This window comes from Platalea leucorodia, assembly GCF_965183815.1.
Source record: "Platalea leucorodia genome assembly, chromosome: 6".
Classification (NCBI taxonomy): Eukaryota; Metazoa; Chordata; class Aves; order Pelecaniformes; family Threskiornithidae; genus Platalea; species Platalea leucorodia.
Window position 1 is genome coordinate 42,770,791 of NC_138828.1, and position 25,006 is coordinate 42,795,796.

The following is a 25,006-nucleotide window of genomic DNA, read 5'->3' on the forward strand; positions in this document are numbered from 1 at the left end:
GACACAGTTGTCCTGTCTCACCAGAGGGTCAAGGCAAACCTGAATACCATTGGTAGGTGGCAGAATGAAAGATGCCCCCAGAAAACAGAATTTCAAATGTTCACATTGGGCTCAAAAGCCTTTAAGATCTACTAAGCCTAAACTGTGTTCAAGTCAAGAGCTTGCTTTGTTTGCAATTCCGTAATTTCAAAGGGGAAAAACATAAATAACTTTAAAAAGGAAGTGGTCTTAGAGAATGAGAACAAAAACATCAAAGGTAACTTTCTAAAACTTTCTCATGTATTGAAGGGATAAGAGCAGATAGGTTAGAGGCATATGGTGCATCTTGAATACTGTTTTATTTATTTCTTTACAAATAGAGAAAAGAAATAAAAGAATCTACCTAATGTTAAAGTCTGTGAAAGCTCTTTAGATAAAAAGAAACAAAATTCTCTCAAGAGTGTTACTGTGTTGCTATGTGAACAATTGTAATGCAGTAGCAGAAAATGTTTACTGAGTGCCGACTATTCTAGGAAGTATTTTCTGTAGGCTATATCAAAAGAGAAAGAAGTGTTTTGATGCCAGTTAAAAAGATCTGTCCATGGAGTGAGATTTGTTCAGTAGTGTTTACTCTGAAAGATCATGGCAAGCCTATTTACCAAGACTTGAACAGACTCTAAAATTGCTGAAGAGTTAAGACGACATTCAAGGACAATTTCATTATTGTTAATTATTGATATATGGGTAATATATATGTGTGAAGGACAAATTCATTCAGAAAAGAGATGCACAGGCCCATCTCTTTGTAGGGTGTCTACCAAATAACTAAAAGTGCAGTTGTACCAGAAAGTATACTTATACTTTGTTTAGTCAAGTGGCTGAATCCAATGGTGTTGATGAAAATATGTTAGTAGAGGTTTTCCTCTATGTTAATAGAACTTTTCCTGAGGGTGTTTTGAGCTGACTAGGATTTTTGGGTGCTTATTTGTATTACTAGCCTGTGCTTAAACGTGCATCTCCATCACTGCTGTCACTCACTTACGTAGGTTAAACTTGTCCATGCTGCTGTCACACCTCCATTTACAAGATTTCCTGATGCAGTATGGTCGTTGAAACTCAAATCTGGAGAGAGGAACAGGATAAACAACCCATTCATTAAGGCAGTGTCACAGAATTTTAACGAGGACAGATACGACTTTATTATGGTTCCTAATAATCTGGAGATTGGCACTCTTGGAAAGAGAGGATCTTTAACAATGTGAGGCATTCATTCCCAAAGGGATTGGAGGTATTGTAATATCCAGGTATTCTGTGAAAATAAGCAAGGAAAGAAATATTCTTTGACAAAATGTCTTGCTTTTTCAATGCTGATGACATTATTGAAGTGCTATTATTAGGTTTCCCTTGATATTTTTCTGTGAAATAGTGTCCCTAGCTGATATCCCAAAGATGATGTTGACTGTTCTCATTGTCTTATTGATGCCGCTGTTATTAAACTTCTTAATTTTTTTTTAACATTTCCCTGATAAGTAAAATAAATACAATTTATTAAAGAATATAAATATAATTATATTTATTATGATTTAGTTTTCTTTCTTCAAGGAAAACTTCGGGAACTCTGTTCCTTCCTTCTCTACATTGTTATTGTGTTGGTTTTTTTTCAGTCAGAACTCTGGAAGGAAATTCCTGACCTTTTGATTTTTCCCATGTAAGTGCTGAACTGCATTTGACATGGCAACTCATAATGTTGTCATAATGTCACAACTATGGTTTCAAACCTGTGTCTCTGTGGGATTTCCTTAGGAACCAGGAATCATAAGCAGCGTTTGTAGATACACTCTATGGTATTACATTTCACTGATAAATGGAATGCAAGCAATTAATTAAGAAGTGTTTTTATTTAATTACTAAGCATTATCATTTTTAGAATGATTAGAAGAGAAAGAACTGGGCAAAACTCTTCATAACTCTAGTAAAAGTGAAATCACAGTATATATACATTTTTTTTTATTAATTTGACTTTTGAGAGTAATCTGTAATTGAAACATAATTTTGGTCTATATTGTGGACCAAAACATCATTATTAAGGATACTTTTTCCTTCATTCGAGTTTATTCTACTTATAACAAAGATGGATGCATTGTTCCTGCATAGTGAAGTCAACACAACAGTGGAAAAATGAGCTGGCTTTCGTACAAAGAGTTATGGACTGCACAGCTGATTAAGTGGAAGTAGAAATTGGTTGCAGTATTTTTTTCAGGGGTAAGAATACTGTGATGATGGATATAATCTAAAAATGTAAGGAAGGAAGGTTAAAAATGGTTCAGAAAGAGCAATGTGTAATTTGACACATAAACTGGGACAATGCATGTCCCATCATTGTCCCAATGCATGTGATGTTCCATCAGTTCCCAGCGCTTGAAGAAAACCCCAGTGTTATGGTCCTCTGGGAGGCTAAGCACTAGTTATACTTTATCACTTGCCAAGGCCATAAAGAGAATAAATGTAAATATATGAGTTTGGCAGTAACCTGGGAGATGTAGCTGCTGCTGTCTTGGGTGTCCAACAGGTCTCCAGTGAACAGATGCTAATTACTGTGCCAAATGGAATATTTTTCAGGGTGGATGGACAGGAACCAAAGGCTAAGGATTAGAATTAAGCAGTGGTGAGGTCACATGCGGAAACTACTTTTCAGTGTGGAATACCTAATCAGAGAGAAAGTAATAACCTATGTAAACTTAGTAGTGAGGAGATGGTTTATGAGAAAAAGGTGAAAACCTGATATAAGAAATTAGTCATTAGTCAATTAAAAGAAATTAGTCAAAAAACCAGGAAAAGCATCTAGCAATATTCACGCTAGGAAATTAAATTATGAAAACAAATATGAGCAAATTCCTAGAAGTGTTCCCTCCCTGTTTATTCTTAGGCCAGTGCCTGTTGGTCTTGTTAGGTCTGTGGCATGATAAGTTAATGAAGACTTCCCCCCCTTTTTTTTTCTTCTGGTTACCAGCATAACAATTCTTCACAACTTTAGATGATGTGAAAACAGCAGGATGCTCCAGGTGGTGTGATCTCGCAGGGTGAATGATGATGGAAAGCTGATGCCATGGTCAGCAGGTTTTAATGAGGTCATGGAAACATTAACTTTGTGGCCTGGTGCTGCCTGTTGCTGAGTCTGAGTACGCACTCGGACTGGACTGGCCAGTGTCCCATCTCCAGGAACATGCAATGCTGAGGCACCGCTTGTTTGAGGGCCATGTGTCCAAATTGCTCAGCACCTGGCACCTCTATTTCTCTGGCTCTGTAGGAGAGCACTGTTTGAGCGCAGGCTGCTGTGTTTGCACCTTCTGCCTGTTGTCCTCCCTCTTTTTGGGTCCCATGCAAAGTAACTTCCCTCTCCCTCCGCTTTTACTTCAGAAGACCTCCAGTTTCTTCAAAGTAATTCTTTGCTGTTCTCAAAAACATCAGCTTGAATCATGGAATAGCTTTCCAGGTAAGTGACTGAATTTTCCAGTGCTGTTTTCCAGCCGCTGTGGTGCTGTGAGACTACTCCCTTTGCTCGCTTACAAGCCTTGCAGCAGAATTGAGCTCACACCTATCAGAGGCCGACATGGTATGTTATTTCATCTTACTGTCTGCCTAGGGTACCTTATCCTGGTCTTGTGTTCTTCTCTATAGTTGTCTTTATTAATCAACCTCTTATGGCAGCTTAGCTTAACTCTTCCTGAAGTCCGCAATAACTTCTGAAATATTTTGGCTTGGTGGAAGAAGTCCAGTGTGATTATATTCTGCATTGTATTTTAACCTCAGGAAATCCCGGCCTGCTGTTCCCCAAGCTGAAGGACATGTAAGTGCTAGAGGAGCATGGCAGCACTTGTATTTTCATAGTGATTTCCAGAGGAAAATATTAGCATGTATTAAATGTTTTCTTCATTTTAAGGTTTTTTTTAAAAGTATATTAGTTGCTTCTCCTCTAAGTAGTTTAAGTATGCCTCTCTTTCTCCTCTATTTCTGACATTCAGTAAAAGGATAAGACAAATTAAAATCCCACAAGTGTTTCTGAAGGAAGATGAGTGCTTGGAAGTTCTTGGAAGAAACATACTTTGTCTTAATGCAACACCATATATATAAGAAGTGGTTGATGAAAATAATTATAGTACCATAGCCTTAAAATTTTTAAAGGAGAAAAAGCTTATTTTCCTATACCTGCTTCAAGGTGTTATGATGTGAAATGAAGTTTGTGTCCACTCCGATGTAAAGTAGGATTTATAGCTACTATGTAAACCTTGATAGGATGCTTTTGGCATGCTGAACTCTGCTGTACTTGCTTCATTGCGTTGTGGATAGTTTCTCCAGTGTATAGATCCAGTGGTGAGATTTGAGGGCAAATTAGGCATAGTACATTAAGCATGGTGATAACAAGTCATAGATTCTCTTTCTAGTGTCTAAATCTTTGCTTTTCTGGTAGATAACCATATATACTACAGGGCATATATGAATAAATTTTGTCTTCTCTCTGCTGTATGTCAGTGTTCATTACTCTAAAAAATAAAGGTATAATGCAATTCCTCTTGTAGGCAATTGAAGTGCACCATGTAATGGAGAGCAGAATAGATCCCAAATCCCATACCTAGCCTCCCCTGCATAGCAGGGGGACAAAGTTGTCAGGGTCCTTAAATGCCTGTTGCTAGTATGACAGTCTAGCAACTTACATTGAACAGGCCCTTTTAAGAAGAAGTGGAGTTTAGCTTGGTCTGCTGCCAAATATTCTTCTTCCAGAATAATTCTGTGAAATTACCTCCATCAGGGTTTGTGTAAGAAAAAAAATAGCACGAAGGATTTTTGCTGGCAAAATGTGGCAGGTTCAGTATCCAGTATCCCCAGGCATAGAATATTGATGCCCAGATAAAATCTAAATTTCCTATATTTAACAGAAAAATACATCTAACATAAAAAATGTGCTCTGAGGGGAATCTGTCTTGCCTCTTTAGTGCTCTGAAATGTACAGTATCACTGAAGATACACTTTTCAGAATGAATTATTTATGGAAGACACATCTGTGTTACATGGCTCATTAGACCAGTAGTGTGCTGCTTCTGTGGTTTGCTGCCACCCAAACTCTGCTGTGTCCATCATCTTTACATCTGTTATTCCTTTATAACTGATAACTAGTTGCAGAGAGATCTCAGAGTAATAGAGCAATTGCATACCACAAAACTGAAAGGGGAAAAACACTGAACTAAAGCATAACAAAAAGTCCAGTACGGCAAATTTCCAAAGAGCAAAAGCCTCTTTCTATATGAAATAATACAGCTAGCACCACATGTAATGAAAAAAACATTAAAAAATGGGAAATGTTACTTACCCAGGTCTTATCCACATACTTCTTACATATGTGCTTATACATTTGAAGTGTGGAGTTTTTGCACTTTCAAACGTCTGGGCCTTCATTTTATTAAAAAGTGGATACTGAAGTTAAAATCAATCAGTCAATCACTATTGTGAACCAGTATGGTGATGTCTGTGCAAGCTCTTCTCTAAACTTAGTTCAGGCTACTTTTCTGCTCACTGTCAGAAACAGGTTTAAGTGCAGTATTGAACCGGAGGCTGATTACTTCAGGCAATGATCCTTCTTTAATTCGTAGGCAGTTTGGCACAGGAGTTGAAGTCACCTGGTTTGACACTGTTTTGTCAAATCTCAGACATGCTGAAACATTTCCATTTTCTGTAGAATGTTAAATTTTTTCATGAATTAATGTTTCCAGCCCTTCAAAAAGCCAGAAATGCTTTTTGAGTTTGCAGACTCAAACTGTAACTGTTACAGACTGTAATTTCCATATTAAAAAAGATGTGACTCTGAAGTCTCTCAGTAAATTTGAATATCAGCATTTACTCTCTTACTGATGATGTAACAGGCAGATTCAGTTTAAAAATAAAATTGTTGCAGCATGGACTTTTTCCTTTGACTGGCTCTCCAGGATGCTTGCAGTCTCTTAAGTTGTCAGTCGTAGGAAGAAGAGACTTCATCTAGCTGTAGCTAGGATTTCTGCTACATGAGAGAGATGGAGTTGAGGGAAAAGGCCTAAAAACTCTGCGTGGGAAGAGAGGTTCAATCCATATAAGCCACTGTGGGAGACTGAACAGCAAGTCCACTCTTTTACTGCTGATGGTGCTGTGTTGTCAAGCTGCAGAATTTCACCTGTTTGTGATTGTCACCTTTCTGAGACTCCTCTGGGGCATAACAGCTAATTCAGGCTGTCTGTAGTGTCACACTTGAGTGGTGCCCCTTCGAGCGGCATGGCCATTCCTGGCTCAAATGGCCTCATCCTGAAATCTTGATTCAGATCTGGAGTTCAGCTGCGAAAGGCAATGCAGGCATCGCTTTCATGCTCTAGCGTCCCTCTTTTTCCCCAAGACGCAGTGCTTGTATAGAACAGGAAGATGGTTTGCAGATTATAAATTAAAGGAGAAGTGAAATAAAATGGCAGTGAGAAACCTACATCACCTGACACAAGTATCTAGTAGCTCAGTGCAAGGAATTGTTATAGTGGTGAAAGTGATAAAGAAAAATTTCCTGGAAGGTTCATCAGACCAGGAAATAGTTTACAAAGGGTATCAGGAGTTAGTTATTTAAAAATAAATGGATCAACCTTGAAGAATACTTTAGAGCAAAATCTTCTGGCAGGAGGAGAATATACAATATCTGTGTAGGCCTTGCTAGCTTCTCTGGCTTCTTCACTTACCTGGTTAAAAAAAAAAAAAAAAGTTGTCTTTCACTCTTGTATGTTGAGAGTTAGAATATTCAAGGGATTTAAATGAAACAACACATAAAGGGCCTAACAAAAACACATCTTCTTCTCAAGTTTTGTCTAATTTACCTGAAAAAATGTTATATTCACTAGGTATAGCATTGCTTCTCACAAAACTTTCATTTTCCTTTATAGGTGGATTTGTGTGGGTGTAATCACAATTCAGCAATCCTAAAATAAAGCCATAAGATAGCACATTTCCTTCCTTCCTTTATATAGAAACATATAGCTGTAAAGCCTGATGATAAGTTAATAGCAGCTGAACATCGTGTGTCATCCTGCTTTCTCATGCGCATTGATGCGATACCACAATGACATCTGTTAGGGTATTTCTGTAGTGAAAAATCCATGAAGAAAGAGCTCTGCAGTACAGCTGCCCAGACTTCAAAAAATGTTATAATAACACCCTTAAATTTTTGTTTAGTAGAAACATTGACAATATACTCAGGAACAACTGCGGCATAATGACAAGTGAGTGCTATGTATTTCTTCCTCTGCCAAAATTCACTTGCTTTTATACTAATTGTACAATGAACTGATTTCATTTTAGACAGTCTTGCTATCCTTATACAAACCTGTTTCTTGTTTTGGTTTTTTTTTTTTCATTACATCGCAAAATGAACTGTACCTTAAGAAAGAATGTATTCATATTCAGTTGTCTATATGAGCTAAGTGTTGCTTATTCTGCCTATTTGGAGGTTTCTTTGAGTCCAAAGGAGCATTGTTTAGGATTGGTACTTGATTTTGTTGCTGCTGAGACATTAAGTGCCAAAATATTAGTAAACATTAAAATATTAATTTGTACTTCTGAGCCATTAACGATCACTTCTGTTGTCCACTGAGCAAATTTTCAAACCACCTTCCTTGTACTTGCTCCTGTGGAGACATCTGCGGTAGCAAACAACTTCCCCACAACAGTGTCAGAGATCATGATTTGATGCCCTCCTTCAGAGCTCTCCATAATATTTACTTTTGTCACAGCAGTTCCTAATGGGAAGGGAGGAAAAGGGGTTAATGAGATCTATGGTAAGATCATCGCCTGCCCTGTGCTTGCCAGATGCTTCTGTTCTCTTTTCTTCTTTTGCTTAGATAGCAAATGCTCTGAGAGCAGGTACAATCTTTGTTTGTTTGTGACAGCACAGTGGTGTCTGTCCTGTCCTGGAGACTGTTAAGGATTCATGATAATAGTATTAATACTTGTATAGAAAGTCTCGCACTGCTGGAGTGGCAACTTTGAGTAATCTATGGTTAAGATCCCTGTGTGGCTTTCTGCACCATGACTATCCCTTGTAATTGTGCTTGTGTACATGTCGGGAAAGAGGGCTGTTGTCTCTGACTGATGTTTTTTTTTTAAAAAAAATGCCTGTTGTTTAGTGATCAATACAATAAACTGTATAGATTTTTTCACATTTGTATACACCACTCAAGCCACCCACTGTCGTCAAGCAATCTAAAATAGATGTTTTTCTTTTTCTGGGAAAAAACTTCATGGTCAGACTCTTGTTGCCTGGTTGGAAAGAGCTGTAAACTGAAGCATGAACTGCTCAAAACAGGCGTGTATAATACATAGCTCGGAAAGCCTGGTGAATTCTGGTTTCCTACATTACACAGTGTTATGTTTTAGCTTGGTAGTCTGTAAGTTATGCAGCTGTGACAGAACAACATCTTGATGGAAGTCTGGGAGCCGTTCCTAGTCAGGAAACTCTTACAGTTCCTGAAATTATCTCTTGGGTTTTTGGGTTGTTTTTTTTTTCTTCTTCCCATAAAAGACTTAGGTTTGCCCTCATATCCTGCTTCCTTTGACACTCTGAGTTGATTATTTGGATCTAATGGGGCCTTATGAATAGCATTAGATATGATAACAGTGTTGTTCCCCACATGAAATATTTTATAAGCAAACCTCAATTTTGAATTTGTTGCTTTCGTGGGTTACAGTAGTAGACTACTATGTCCGGTGGGGGAGATAAAGATTATCCTGAGAGCCTAGCACACATTTGTTCCCAGCATAGCCTTATTGCTAAGGGCTGTTTTGTTTTCCTTCTGTAAAAAACGTTATTCTCTAACACTGAAGAGTTTGAAATAGTTGTCTTAGCATAGCAATAGTATATAAATGTAATTTTCCTTTCTGTCTCCCTTTTTAAGCAAAACAAGAGTAAGAAAGGCTTAATGTTGTACTAACCGCAGTGTGCTTTTCTACAGTTGGTTACCAGATATGAGTCTGCAGAGTAGACAGTTAAGCGTCAACATCCCACTACAACCATGTGCTTAGCACTGATACTTTATATTCACCTTTTTTAGTAGCTTTTCAAAGAGTGTCATGATTCTAAATTTCATATTGCCTACTGCAAGATGGAGTTTTCAAGCTTTTATAAATCTGTTGGTTCATATCTGGTTTGAAGGGAAAGCCTCAGTGAAAACAAGCCAACTGGAGAATTTTAACATGAAAAATTGATTTGTTTTCTCAGTTACACAAGTGCAAAGAAAATATCTGCGCAAAAAAATGTTGTCTTGCTAGGGCCTATCTGTTTTTACCCCCAGATAATTTATAAATGGGTGAAAAGCTTTTGCTTAAAAAAAAAAAAAAAAAAAGTAGTTAAATGCAGATAGAAACCAAATATGGAAAAATTGCATCCAGGAAGAAATTTTTCAGAAATAAAGACTTGATCCAGAATTTACAGGAGTCAGTGGAGAATCTCTTCTCTATGTTGTTGCCTTTGCATGAGAGTGCAATGCCGTATTGTGGCAAATTCCTGAGCATGTGCTTGACTTTGCAGTCCAGACTAACCCCTCTGATGCTAATATGCTGAAGTTAAGCATATGTTTAATGTGCTTCACTCGTTCAAGTCCTAAATAAAGGGAAAAGGTGATAAAACTGAGCTCTCAGTGTAATTTTTATGGTAGTGTTTGCTACTAGCGAAGTTAAAAGGGAAAATATCTTTATTGTATAAATACAGAAGTCTTTATGGTGAGAAGAAGAGAGCCATATCAGGTCAAATATCACTTGGACGTTTTTGGGAGAAAAGTATTGTTCCTACCTGCTGGGTTAGTAGCATGTCTTGGTGAGTTTTATGTGCTGGCCGCTCTTTCCCAAATTTGTTGGCTTTCATTAAGTGCAGTCTTTAATGGACAATGTGGTAATCTTCAGTCCCTTTGCCTTCCCATTTCTGTGTTCCTATAATCTGAACACAATTTTTTAGATTATTTTACATTTTGTAACTATTTTTTTCCTTTATGGCTTAGCAGACAGCTGGAAAAAATATACTGAAACATGCTTTTGGCAGTCATCACGCTGTGATCATAAAAGTTAAACCCAGGATGAAAGAGAAAGTTAAGTAAAATACATATAAAAAAGAAGTAGAAAATATAGCAAAGACTGGATAGCTAATATTTTATAGAACAATCCAAGCAGCTTAAGGTTTGTCTTTTAATGTAAAAATATAATCATTTGATAAAAAAGGCTTATCCTTCACATTGTTTGATTAAATAAGAATGAACTACTGAGTCTTAAGGTGTAAGAGGGTTAATAAAGACAGGGAATACTGGATCACTTCCTAAAGGGTTTCTTTCTCCCTTGGAGTCATGTGGTTTCGATTTTGTTTGTGAACTGTGCCAAATCTGTCTTTTCATATGATTTTGAATATCTGCAAATGCAATTTCTTTAGTTAAAATTAGAAGCGTGCTTTAGGTCTAAGAAGATGTTAGTGAACAGAAACATGAAAAATATTTTCATGACCTGGGGATGACCTCCTTGGTGCCTAAGTCTCTCAGTGACGGACGTTCATGCGTGTCTGTAAGATGTACATGCCCACATACACACACAATAGTAGAGAATTGCTTGTGTACTGCCAGAAAAGATTTTGCATCCACACTACCCAGTACTGTTCCCCTGTTTGTTGAATTACTGTCCTTGAATTAAGAGCTAGTCAAATGCATGTTGGATCAGACACCACATTGTCTTCCTATTTGATTGGTATCAGTATTTCCTAGACTTCCTCTTCTCTTCATTAGAGAATTTTTTCTTCTCAAAAAGCCCCAAATGCCTGAAACATCAAAGTGAAAATACTGCTGTAGGGCTTATCAGGAGATGCCTTTTGGATGTATTGTGCTTTCCTCTGTGGGCTGGCTAGTTATCTACTTCAGGGGGTCTCTACCCGTGAAGAATGACGGTATGCATGAGAAAAGTAATTTCAACAATCTCAGAATATTTGTTAATAAATAAAGGTACAAAATGCATGAAACCATCTTTTAAAAAAGTGCCAGACTTTATTATACCTCTTCATTATACCTCATCAGGCTTCTACACCTACATAGAATTGAAATGAAATGGAATAAATCTGGAAGGTAGGACACAGTTTTCCTCTCACTTTCGCTGCTTTAATATTGGTCTGAATTACGGAAGTATGGCAAAATGTTTCAGCTCCTAGCGTTTTACTTCACTTAGTAAAAAATATAAATGACTACACAGGAATCATGGTGAATACACTCAGACTAATGCCAGATACCACTGATACCAGTAAGAAAAGCCTTTTGGACTCTTATTAGTGAAGGAATTTGCCCTTAGATAACATGTACATTTTCACTAACATGATGTTTCCTCCTGCATTGGCAGAAAAGAGCTTGTCTGATGTACTGCTAGTAACATAAAAGAGAAAGAAAGTTTCAAGTGAGATGAAAGGGACCACAAAAGATGGATTTGCTGTAGCTTTTTGTATTGATCAGAGGAAAAAAACATTAGACAATGCTAGGAAAAGCTACTCAGTTTCTGATCCTGTTGGTCATTGCACTTTAATGTGCTTGGCATATTGGAGGCATAGCGGGTATTATTGTAGGAAATGGCTATTATTCGCTCTTTTGTGAAGAACCATGCCTTCTTACTTTGAACTAACCTTTCTGCTTGCACCTAGAATAAACCCTAGGTAGTTTCATTTTATATCAAGTTGCACAAAGCTCTATTGCCCTACATAGAGCTCATTATAAAATACCTAGTTGCGCAGCTGCTGGTTCACTTTCTGCACTTATAGGTGCTGCTCAAAGACAAGATTGCGTTTTCTGTCGTCCTTGACTGTAGACCATATGGGCAACAGGTACCCCTCTCTCCTTTCTCTTAACGGAGGACTGTCTTATTACTCTTCGGAGGGGAAACCCAGTGGAAGCTCTGAGGAAAGCTGAGAAAATACCAAGCTTTTTTGTTTGTTCCCTATATGAGGAAAAAATCTGTCTATTTTTGAGACACTAGGATGTGTGTCCCTGAGCAGACCTAAAAGCCATTACAGATTTTTTGTTAAGCATTTGTTTCTATCTTATGAAGGCTGTTCTGTGTTTTGCAGCTATACAGCTGTGCTGTGGCTTGCAGTGTTGGGGTCGGTATCCATATGGGATTTTTTGCGTGGAGCTCCCTCATCTAAAGGCAAAAAATCTCTTGAAAGCCTTCTGAATTCACTTCCATCTGCTATTGAGACAAAGGATTTCTCTGGTTCTGTCATCTCCATCATTATTCTTGAGTCATCAAGCTGTTACATGATTCACTTCTTCCTCTTACGCACCAAGCTTGATTTTATTAGCCTCTGCACCAGTTTAGCTTCCTCTCCTTATACTGTCTTACTAGGAATCATCACCTTTTTTCCTTTTTTTAATGTTTAAGATGATATAGGGGGCATTTTCTAAAGGGTATCTATATTTCAAACATACATGAGTGTGAACAGATAGACCCCCTCCAAGCATCCAGATCTGCATTTCTACCTAAATTGGCTATAAATAAATTGTTAAGGTACGATATCAATTTTAAATAAAATTTTACATACCATTGAAAAATTCTGAAGCCAGGTGTTGCAATGTTTGGAGATGTAGTGTTGGACTACCAATCTTGATCACTCTCTACCCACTTATCCTTTTTTCCTTCTGCTTTCTACTGACCTCATATAACTGGTGCTATCTCAAGAACAAGTACAGTCAAGATTTACTGCTGGCTATCACATAGCATTCCTACCTTAAATGCAGAAACTTGAGATAGTATTAGCTGCTAAAATCAGGCTGGAGGTGAAGTGCAGCAAAAGAACAGATCCCAATAAGCTGCTTTTTCATCAAGGTTTCACGCAGTTTACCAGGTTTTTAAGCCTACAATGCAGCAAAAAAACCCCTTAACTTCTGAAATGACAGAAATCTGTTTTTTAAAATTATTTATACCAAAAGGGTGATGCTAAAATAGTATTATGACTAAAAGAAGCTACCCGGGTATTTGTTGGTTTCTGAGGATATTGACATAAATCAGGTTGTTTATGTTCTAACGTAAATGGTGTCCTCTGTTAGTCATCACATCAATCTTGCATATTGTTTTTCCACAAAGGAGCAAGGTAACGGTATAATTAGCTCCTGCAGTTTGCCTATGTCTTTCTTACTGTAATTTATTTTAAAAGGGCACTTTATAACTCTTTCTGTAAACTCCATGACCAATAATCACAGAAGCTAAGATCAATAAATATTAGGGCTCATCTAAGCAAGGGAAGCTAAATAAATACGCCAGTGCAGAAGAAACTCTTATTTTGTAACATGCTGTCTACACAAGGGACTTGTTACAGATGTATATTTATGGGGAGATTTTATCCCTCTCCATCTGTTAGCAATGACCAATGCACTTCAGCATCATCCGTCTGAATCACAGATCTGCAGCCCACAGGTTTTTTCACACAGTGTCAGATTGTGACAAAACAGCAGTGGAATAAAATAATGTTCCAGTTACCAATAAAGAAGCAGCATCCACTATGTGTAGCCTCAGTGGAGTAACAAGTGCCATTGTGATGCCTCAGAAAGGCTCCTGGAAATCAAGGGAGGAAGTCTGGGGGCTTACTACTAGTTGTTCCTAGATCCTTAAGCACAGAAAGTGTATTTCGCAAAGGCCCAGAACGTCCTTGTGATGGGAATTGTAATCCTTTTCAGTCAGAAATAGCTCTTCTCTACAGAGAGAAAATGCAAAGAGTGAAGATGAAATCTGTGAGTGAGCTTCCCTTGCACATGCTGGTGCCCAAGGTAGCACAGCCTTGAAAGGTGTCCTAGCTTGCTTTCCTCCTGAACCACAGCTTCACAGTGAGTACTGGGGCATAAGGCTGCAGAGGTGGAACCCTGGCCTGACTTTACCCCCTCAGCCCTCTTCAGATTTGCTTTCTGCTCTGGGCACTGCTGGGGAAATCATAGTGCTCGTCATTTCCAGCCTGGAAATAGCCTCCAAGTGACCTCATGCCTGTGCTTCCATGCTTTTGGCCCCCCCCATTTGGCATAGGGAAGCCTCATGGCAGTGTTGAATTGGGCCTCTATAACTTACTGGAAAAGACTTATTTACACCTTTTCATTGACTTTTTATGGAAAACTACTTTTGTTTCTTCATCTTTTTTTTATCCAGCATTTCTGCCTACCTCTTTGACTTTAGAGTCTGGGATCTGGATATAAATGGGTTATTTCTGACTTTTATTTCTTGTCTTCATGAAATGAGGATGAGGAAAAGCAGAGCCCAAATGTGTCTCCTGCTGGTAGGAGGCATTTGAACTAGTTTAGCTTTGAAATTTCCTGTATATTTGTTGCATGCAAAAGGAATGAGATAGATGAGCTCAGTCCTTTTGAAGTACTCTGATGGCTGGCAGGTACTTTCATAGTTGAAGTGAAAAAGCCAATTTTAGAGTTTGCTGAAGAGAGAAAGCTTGTTAAATGAACTTGATGAGGAACCATCATAAATACATGTCTAAATTATATATCAGCTTTCTCTTCATCAGATGTTTTGATGATGGATTAAAAAAGTATCTTTGCTCTGTGTGCCAACCAAAACTGGAGGGATACAGTGAGTGTCTTTGAAATGAAAATTCACTTGGTCACACATAATTATAAATGGAAAATCCCCCCCTCTTACTGAGCACAGTGGAAAAGATGAATTGAATCAGTTGTATCCCACACATGGCATCGCAGTGGACGTAGAGAGAGTTACTTGGGTAATCTCTGTACTGCCAGTGTCCTTCATAAAGAATCCTAGGGTACGTTTTGGTCTGGGTTTTTTCCTCGCAGTGAAAGCAAGAACTGGGAGGTGAAAAAAATGTACATGTCTCATACTCTGCCACAGACTGGTTCAGAACAGTTCATTTCATGTTTGGTTTCTGAGGAATCTCATCTTCAATGCTGAGCTAATGATACCTGCCACTGTAACAAATTCCATAAATGCAAAGTCCTATTCAGTTTTACTAGAGCATGAAAAATGCAATGCAATGTAAATCTAATCTGGTTAATCTGGTTGTATACATAGATGGTTATTTGTTACTTCTAAAATTCTGATGAATTTTAAATCTGCTTTGAACTTCAGAGAGCACTTTTTAACACACACAAAATCAGGGTTTTGTGCATATCACATTTCAGTGTTTCTTGTTTAGTTAAAGGGTTTTGATTAGATAAGTAAACTTGTTTTGCTTTACAAATGATTTGTTATGATTTAAAGAATCATCATCAATTTTATTAGATAGCGCCGTCAGTTTGTGCGCAGTAACTCAAACCTAGTAGGCAAAACTCATTCTACTCTCTGGTAAAGCAAGTGGGCTTTACCTGAAATACCGAACCCAGTGCTATACTGTGCGCAGTGTAAGCACAGGGTGTTGTGGAAAGATCAGCATTGGGATGTGCCAGCAAAGAGCTGTAGGTGGGGACTGGAGGAGCTGAGCAGATGCTTTGCCCACTTCTCGTGGGAGGCTCTGCCAAGTCCTGTAGCTGCAGGGGTGAGAGTGGGCTGTTGGAAACCTGAAGAAGGAATGAAGATCGAGTCACGCAGAACCTTTTTGGTGGAAATAACTGTCTTGAGCATGAGGTAATCCATCTGGAGAATTTCATTTCCAGCACAAAGACATATAAGATCCTATTTTGAAGTCCAACCGACAGACTTTATGCTGAGTAGAATGCAGATCACATCTTAATTTGTACGTGTCAAGGCCAGCAGAAACATAGCTGTTCTTTGTCAGCTCTCGCTCTGGGTTTAATGTGCTGTGCAGACTTTGTTGTTAACTTTAATTTTAAGCAGTAGTGTTCAAATAATTATGAAAATTTCCAGAAAGAGCTTGAGACCACTCTTGAATCATAGCTGTTAAAAAAATGCATGCATTTTTTTAAAGCAGGAGATTGCCAAAAGAGCCTTGATTTTCGTTTCCTCTTGTTTTCTTCTCCGTGTATTTTCTAGCAGTTAATGACAAGAAAGTGAAAGATTGGATTTTTCACAGGCCTTCAGTGTTGACCCATTTCTGCTTTCATGTAAGCCACCTGTGAAACTTGAGGTAGTTTCTCTTTCAGCAAGGTTAGAGCAATGCTACATCTTCGTAAATGTTGCTCTAGAATTATGTAAGGCCTATCCAATGATTTAGAAACTAATACTGCATTGCAGTTCTATCTTTCAGTGCTGTTTTAACACAAGTCGTGGAGATCAGCATTTCTATTGAAATGTTGTTGAAGCAGGTTGCAGACGTTTAGTTTAGAGGCTGTTAGAAATCTAAATTTTCTAATTCTTTCACTTTCCAATCTCACCTCCTCATTTATTTTCTTCTTTCCCTCTCTTACTTTTTCATATTCAAAGGAGAAACCCATTTTATAATCCTTGGTTTTCCATGTAGTTCATCTCCAGAGAATTTCTTTCTCTTTGAACTGCTAACAAAAATGTGGAGCGTAAGAAAGTCTTCAAACACATTTAATGAATGAATTTCTTGCCAGCAGGGGTTCTGAGATTTTCCATGCCATTTATCTACAAGGAAAGTTTACTGGTTGCCATATTAAAGATGACAAGCAACTGTAAGTAATCAAAACCACTAAGTCTGTTATTTCAGGAACGTTGCTGACTTTTCTGTAAGAAATACAGGAAAGCAGAAGGAGGACTCTATTTTTTAAGCACGTTTGAGGCTGATTTGCAAAACAGTTCATTAAGCACTTAAACTTTCCAGTAGTTAATTTTTTTCTTCCATATGGCTTGCACTTCCATGAGTGAAATACTGTACATTTTAAGGTTAACTGCTTGACATTAGACCATGACTAGTGGCATGACATTACCTTGACTCATAGTCTCATAGTATATATAATTAGTAGGTGCTAAACTTTCTGTCCCTACATTTTAGAAAATTACTGTCTTTACTGTACAAATACAGCCTGACCTGAAAATGGCAGTGGTTAGTCATCTTTAATTGGACGACCTGTCTAATATTAATGATGTACATGCTGTTCCTAGGAAACTGCAGAAGACCTTAGCTGACAGTAACTGCAGAAGTGAATGGTGACATTTCACAATGTTTGTCAGGCACCAGAAAGGCACGACATTTTAAAATACTTTTTCCTCAATCGTTTATCAGGTTATAATGTACCACGCAGTCAATCTAAGAGGGATGTAAAAGCCTTCTAAAAGCCATAATGATGTGATGACTTAGGTTTCACCAGAGATACTGAGATATTTATAAACTTGATTGCTGCATTTCATTTCTTATGACTTGCCCCGAAAGATGTTAGTATCCACCCATTCATTTGTTATCACAAACCTCTGTATCTGGGCTGAAATTACGTTTAAGCATTTATAAATGTCATGCTCACATTGTTACACAAGGCATACTTTTGCTGTTGTGAATGAGAGATTATAGTTTGAAAAGATACTGTCAGAAAATGAAAAAAATTAAATAAGAATTTAAAATATTCAAGCAACAGAAATATTCCTTTGTGTTTGTCATATCTTGCACCATGGGAATCCATTAAAATAATTTTACTTTTTTGTGGGGGTCAAATAAATGAGAAGAAACAGTTATATTTCTTCATGCTTCTTCTCCCTTCAGGCTACCTCCAGTTCTCTGCAGTGGAACAGGAGCGTGTCCACTGATTTGGAAAAACTATTTAAAAGTTCATCATCAAATTGAGATTTACAGAATATTTTCATAAATAAAAATAATTCTGTGAAGCAATTACAGTTACAGAATCCTATGAAGGGTGATTAAGGTCTGCATTAAATGGCTCAAGAAGGATTAATGGGAAGAGCAGCTCTTCCTTTAGCTAAGTAGCATGCTAGCAAGAGGTGACCGAAGGCTGTTTTCCCCATGGGGTGGACTGTTTTCCAAAGAAGCCTGAAGCTTTTGGAGATGGTGTGGCAGGAGATAGTCAATGAATAAACCAGGGAACCCATAAAATGAGGAGTGCTGGCTTAAGGACTGGACAGCTCGGCATTTGAGGTATCTGTGTTAGCCCATGGGGTGGAGGAGAAGAAGCTGGTTCCTTTGGGAGCTATAGTGGGCCTGGGGTGCTGGCTGCATTGCAGAGTCATTCAGTAAAACTCAGGCAGCTGGGTTTGCTTAACTCAGCCAACAGAGCAATGGCCTCAGCTAGCAGTCTGCCTTCCGGCTTGGACTTCATTGGCCTAGAGAAAAAGATGATTAGGAAAGGATTTAGGTAAAAGTGGCTCCAAAAAAAGGTTTCCAGAGGGTACTCCCTGAGTTGCAGTTTTTAGTCTAACATGAAAGGCTGAAATGCAAATGCAAATTAAGGGCTTCATTAACTTCAAAGTTGTATCAGCAGATAGTAGCCTGTGGAAGCTCCCTCGGCTTTTTGGGCACTGTGATGATAACTAATGACTTTAGCAACATTGTCGCTTTTTCCAGAATGGAGTCCCTGACTTTGCCTGTGATGGGCATGGACAACTAACGAGCGAACTGCTAATTCCCCTGCAGTTGGTTTGTAGCATTAATTTATTTCCGCTGAAATAAACAGTAAAAGTCAAGTTTGTTTCCTTTGGAGCAGCTGCAAAGTTTAGATATGAGAAGGACATGTTTTTTCCATTGTTCTTTTAGATGTAAATTACACTGTTGAAATGATGAAGAGTTTTCCTAAAATTGTCAGATGCAGTCTGAAATTCAATATCTTCTGATATTGAGCAGAAACCCAGTATTTCTTTGGTTGCTGTGCCCAGAGGTAAGTAAACAGGCAGTGCTGGGGAGCTGGTAAAGAACAGGTCCCATGTGTGTGGACTGCACAGCCTTGCTCTCCACAGCCAGGGAATCGATAGGAGATGGATTTCTTTGCTTCAGAGAAAGGTGTAAGAAAATGCCCAGGGAGCTAAAATATGAACACAAAGTTAAGTTTTGAAACACGGCTATTATTCAGCTCTCTGTTACCTTTCCCTTGTAATTCTTTTTCATTTGCTTTTAGATCAGTTTTTAAACTCTTGGTTTGCTAGCAAAACTTGGAGTTCTGCTGACACCTCACTGCCAACGAGATTCTTTGAATACTGGTTTCGCACTTTGTGTTATAAGTAATGTTATTTTTCTTTATCAGTCTAAAAATGGTCATTGTTCCCTTTCACTGAAAATCACTCTCTCTTGTATTGTGGTGTAGTGAAGTGCTGTTTTCCAGACCAATTCCTCCATGCCATAATGGTCGTATATTTGACTTCCCCTATTATTCTGCCTAAGGAAATGGGGCTGATTTCTTCAATCACTTTTCATAGGAAAGACTTTCCATATTTCCAGTGACTCTCTTTACCTCTTCCTGAACTCTTTTTAGCTTTTAATGCTCATTTGAGATGGGTCATTACCACCAAAGATATGCTGTAGCTGAGCCTGTACTCTTGGTTCACTGTAGACTCTGTGCCTGTTTTCACAAACCCTTCTAAACACTGTTAACAATTCTTTGGGGAGAGGGTCAAGCAGTACAGTACAGGTAACATATGTTTCTGTTTCTTCATTTGAACCAGACCTGTAAAATTCACATGGGAGAGAAAGGTAGGTGATTAATGCACAGGGAATCAGGAGAAATGATTTCTCCTTCAGGCTTCCTTAGTGATGTCCTAGGAAAAACCACAAATGCCAAATGCAACCATGTTCATATTTATCACAGTAACAAATTTGCCTGTTGGCTTGTGAAGCACTTTTCCCATACGTAACACGCACATGCATGAGTATTCTAATTACGAGACTGTGCTGTGCAGTGCTGCCTATTTTATTAAATAGTATCCATCTGTTTTAATGGGATTGGTTTGATTGCATGGTCAGGATGATTAGACCTCTTGCATTCCCTGGTATTAACAGATAAGAAAAAACAGTAAATAGGAGCTCAGTGCTAAAAGAGGAAATGGAGGTTTTTGGCATTGTGTCTATCGGATAAAATGAAGCTATTTCACTGAAACTAGAAAACTTTTTAACCTATCTGACAAAAAATTTTGGGGACAAATCCATATGTACAAAAGCATCTTAGCTGGAAGGAAAGAAGTCGCAGTATTAATAGCCCTCTGTCCGCTAACATCACTGGATTAAGGTTAACAAGCAGAGACTGAGGAGTCATAAGTAGATATGGCTGTGTGCTTGATTAGCAATTATTTAGGTCTCATTTGTGTAACACTTTCTGGCTTGAATTTGCCCCTGTGGTAGTGCTAAAGGCTATTGCAAAGTGTGTTCAAAGACTATTCAGAGCCTATAATCAGAATGTTTGATTAAAGCTGTTACAGCAGAACAACTGCATTTAAAAAGGAAAAGGATAAGAAAAAAAGGGCTTCAACCCAGAAAACAGCGCATTCTTCATTTTACTTCCAAGACAATCCTTTTAATCTCATTTGGGTATTTACATTACTCTAAAACCTCTCTGGAATTAGGGCCCAAAATGTAGTCTTTTAAAAGGTAAATCCTTCACAGCTATAAGACTTATCTTGTGTGTTTTTCATGTCTAGGGTGATGAGAATGCAACTAATGAGCAACTGGGAATATTGGACTGCTCATTTATATATTGAATATATATATGAGTATATATAGAATATATATTGAATATGTATTATACATTGGATATTATATATGAGTATACAATATATATTAAATCAACATTGAATATATACATAATACTGGACTGTTTATTGGAATGTTAGATGGCAATGATTAATTTTATGAGTTAGGTTATTGCACTTGCTTCATAAAGTCTGAGCTGACTATCCAAAGCAACTGCTGAATAAGATTTTTCAGATCACTAGGATCAACAACTGTTGCTTTGGTAAAAGAAGTGCAGTTTAATGAATGTGTAGTGTGATAAGCTTAACCTAATCTTGAAGGGAACATTAAAGATAAGAAGCTCTGTTAGTGTCTGTTTATATATTTAAAAACTACCTAATCAAGACACCCTTTTGTAGTATTGAAGCATCAATTGCATTAGATCTCAACAGTAGTAATGTTAATGGCTGTGCTTAGCATTTATTTTGGCATACTCTGTTATCCTTTGATATTCTTTTTCTGCCTTCGGCAAACAGCTGAATATAAATTACTATTTGTTTAGCCAGAGTTTAGGAAAAAAACTAAATCCACTTTTCTGAAGGAGGCTTGTAGCTTCCTGGGGGGTACTGTGACCAGTTGTAGTTATAGTGATAGGCACATCTCAGCTGTGCTGTGTGATCCAGTCCATGGGTGATTTTTATGTGTTGTTCTAAGACATTTTCTTCCTTTTTCTTGCAGGAGAACCGGAATTTAAATATGTTGGGAATATGCACGGGAATGAAGCTGTTGGAAGGGAGTTGCTCATCTTCTTGGCTCAGTACTTGTGTAATGAATACCAGAAAGGAAATGAAACTATTATCAACTTGATCCATAGCACACGTATCCATATCATGCCATCTTTGAACCCGGATGGCTTTGAGAAGGCAGCATCCCAGGTTTTATACTTCTTATATTTATACATTTATAAGAATAGTTACCAATGTCTATATCAACCTTAGGATCATAATGACACTTGGACTAGCAGTTTTACAGATACATGAACTCTTGGTGGTGATTGTTGAATGGAACAACATAACTGAAGTATTTCCTAATAGTACAGTAGGCTTGTTCTGTTTAACAAGGAGGATTTTATGCTTGGGTTTCCAACAAATAGCCGTCTCTCTTGTAGTCGATGTCATTATATTTTAGTATATAGTAATGTTTATGTTTCATGTATGTTCTTCCATCTAAGTTCACTGACCGAACTGCTTCCTAAACAAGAAACTTCTAGTAATACATGATGTTTCAAAAGTGGTAGAAAAAGGAAAGTTGATATTTCCTTTAAGAATATTCTCATGTAAATTCACTTATGTGAACTATTCACATTCATCAGAGCTTGATCCCAAAACAGGCAAACTTTGTGAGCCATCTTTTTAATATGAATAACTTTGATTCTGAATTTCAGGCATGAGGTACTTTAATTAAGCTATTAGTCAAGAAAATTTAGCATGTATTTTAGAATGATGACTCAGTCAAGAAACATGTAATGTGTTAATACATAATTAGTAAACAGAGGCCAAGTAGGACCCTGTTATATACAGCTTCTGGTGTGTATTATGTTCTCAACAAATATAGGAATTTTCTTGCTTTACAAGGTGTATTAATTTTTTAAATTAATAGGGAAATGTTGAATCTTTTTATGTGACTGTTTATTATTAAATAAGTCAAACCTTATTAAGATCTCGATTAAACGGATTCTCATGAAGTCTTTAAAAAACCCAAACCCCAGAGAACTCTTTTAAACCATATTCGGTCGTATGTCTCCCTCTCGTGGCAGTGAAGCAGAAGCTGGCCTCAAATTGGTGCAGTGTTTTGCTTGTTTGAAATCTCTCTGTAGAGATTTTGTATTAATATAATTTGAAACTTTTGCTCCTTAGTCAAAGTACACTTGCTTTTACAGCATTGTCTTACAAATTACATACGATTTATAATACAATTTGCTTTAGTGTCACTATTATTCTAATTTAGAAGTATCTTGATCCTGTACACAGTGTGTGACAGTAGATTCAATATACCCCAAGATTAAAACCAGTAATCAAACTAAACCTACTTTACAGAGTACTGAAAGCTTAGAGAGACAAGCTAGGGAAAACTATGTGCTCTGAAGGCATTTCGTTAATGCAACCCAAAACCTATTTTAGGGAATCAGCTAAAAGAAAAGATTTTTGCAAAAATTCTCGCTGCATCTTTATTCAGTGTCACCATTGCAGTGAACGAAGCTGTCAGACACCGTAAAAATAAAAATCTTAGGTAAATAAAAATTAAGGTCCTTCTTTACCTTGAAGCTATTTAGAGGAACTTTGAAACAAGTGCAAATGTTCCTTGTGGCTGGCTGATAAATCTCCAGCTGCTCTGAGGCTCACTAAAATGAGGTCTATAATTCACAAGCATAGCTATGAAGCAATGGGGAAAAGCCATATGTCGGGGGAAGACTCAGCAGGCACTGGAAAATCTGATGCTGCTGGTAAATTTGCCCATCCTTAGTCCAGATCTGCCACTATGAGAATGATCCTCTCCTCCGAGACCCTCAGTGCAATAGACGTTGGTTTTGTTCCCACAGAGCTCTAGGAAGAAATAGAAATGACTCAGCTCATGGTGCTTCAGAAGTTTTTACTCCCGCAAGATCCCTCCTTATTCTCAAGAACATGAGAAGTAAACCCATGATTTAAATTTGCATGGCTAAATATGCCCATATAAAGCTTGATATGTAATCTCCTGAACCTACTCATCTCCCTTCTCTTTCTGTTCCTTTTCCTCATTCAGCCCGGTGAACTTAAAGACTGGTTTGTTGGTCGAAGTAACGCCCAAGGGATAGATCTAAACCGAAATTTCCCTGATCTTGATAGAATAGTCTATGTTAATGAGAAAGAAGGTGGCCCAAACAACCATCTGCTGAAAAACATGAAAAAAGCTGTGGACCAGAATCCTAAGGCAAGTAGGCGCTTAATATTGGGTCACTTACATGCCCATCTCTTCCCTTTAATGCAAGCAGACATAGCAACCTCTAAGAGCTGTGTGTATGGTCTTTACGATTCACGTTCTTATAAATATTTTTTTCATTTTGTTAAATTTATCCGTCTGATGCTTCCTGAAGTTTTTCTCAAAATGACTTGCTGTAGTAGAACCTTTTGATCCATATTGCTTAATCCTTAGACAATTCCTCACTCAAAACATGTTTTATTTTTAAGGCCAGAGATTTTGTCGCCTTCTCCCTTGATTTGAAGCTATTCTTGCAGATATTCTGCATTTTTACCATTGCCAGAAATTCACTTCTGTATTGTGCTTAATTGCACTGCTGGCTAGATAGCTATTCTCACATATAACACATGCATTTTTGTGAAGCTTAAGCCTTAAATATACAGGCATATATCTGGAGGGATTTTTATCTTCTTGTGTTTACCCCCAGAGGAGGTTCTAGAAAATATAGTGTTGTGACTGCAGTCCCATAGGATTGTGGCCTTAATAGCCATATTCTCTCTTCAAATTCAAATTATTAAATGAAGTAATTTTACTTTCCGTGCAGAGAATAGACTACATCCTACCAACATTTATTTTGATATAGTTTATTTTCCTTTATTTAAAATTTGGTAGGCTTTTTTTTAGTCATAATGGGAAGAAGTAAAATATTGAGATTGTTTTATGCGTGGTCTCATTCTCAACTAATTTACACCAGTTTTAGACTTATATTAATCTACTTAATATAATTATAAATCTGATGTAAAGGACTGATTCAGTTCTCTCTGAAGCCAAAATAAAATTGCTGTTCATTTAAATGTCTTGCACAATATATGTGATAATAATTAAGCCCGCTATATATAATTGAATAAGTTTCTGTGTTGAATTATCAGTTTGTAACTGCTTGTAATGCTATTTTGTTGTAGCTTGCTCCTGAAACAAAAGGTGTCATTCACTGGATTATGGATATTCCCTTTGTGCTTTCTGCCAATCTTCATGGAGGAGACCTCGTTGCAAACTATCCTTATGATGAGACTCGGAGTGGTATGTAATAGAAGTTAACATGAAATAGTAGGAGATAGAAATTACATTCTGTTCTTATTTCACTGCTACCTAAGGTCCACTTTGTAAGCATCATGTCATTGCATTGTAATGACTTATTTTAGCATGTTAATCACATGTTTAAAGCTAGTCACTGTATGTCCATGTTTTCTAGTTTTGAAGATGATAGTTTTTTCAGTAGAGTTACATCACAAAAATGATGTAATACCTGAGGGAATCATAGTCCCTTAGATATTTTAATTAAGGCAACTTAGCTCTTAAATCAGCTGGGGGTGTTTGTACCCTGTTAACTGAAGTGAGAGAGATGTGTCGAGGCTGCCTGTATGATCTAAGATTTCTCTACTTGCAGCTATAAAAAATTAATTTCTGAAAGCATTAGTGTGCTGATAGAAACAACTTTCATTGTTTCCACTTTCTCAATATTGGTCCTGT

General features: G+C 37.5%; 1 protein-coding gene across 1 annotated transcript in view; it reads left to right on the top strand.

Moving 5' to 3' along the window:
* The window catches only part of CPE (carboxypeptidase E), a gene marked incomplete at its 5' end in the record, with an annotated part of 56,790 nt that overhangs the window by 18,283 nt on the left and 13,501 nt on the right, over window positions 1-25,006 (top strand). Inside the window, 3 exons of the mRNA XM_082315277.1 lie at window positions 21,257-21,453; window positions 23,321-23,488; window positions 24,439-24,556. Coding sequence (XP_082171403.1) covers window positions 21,257-21,453; window positions 23,321-23,488; window positions 24,439-24,556 — 483 coding nt within the window. The remainder of the gene's footprint in view (window positions 1-21,256; window positions 21,454-23,320; window positions 23,489-24,438; window positions 24,557-25,006) is intronic.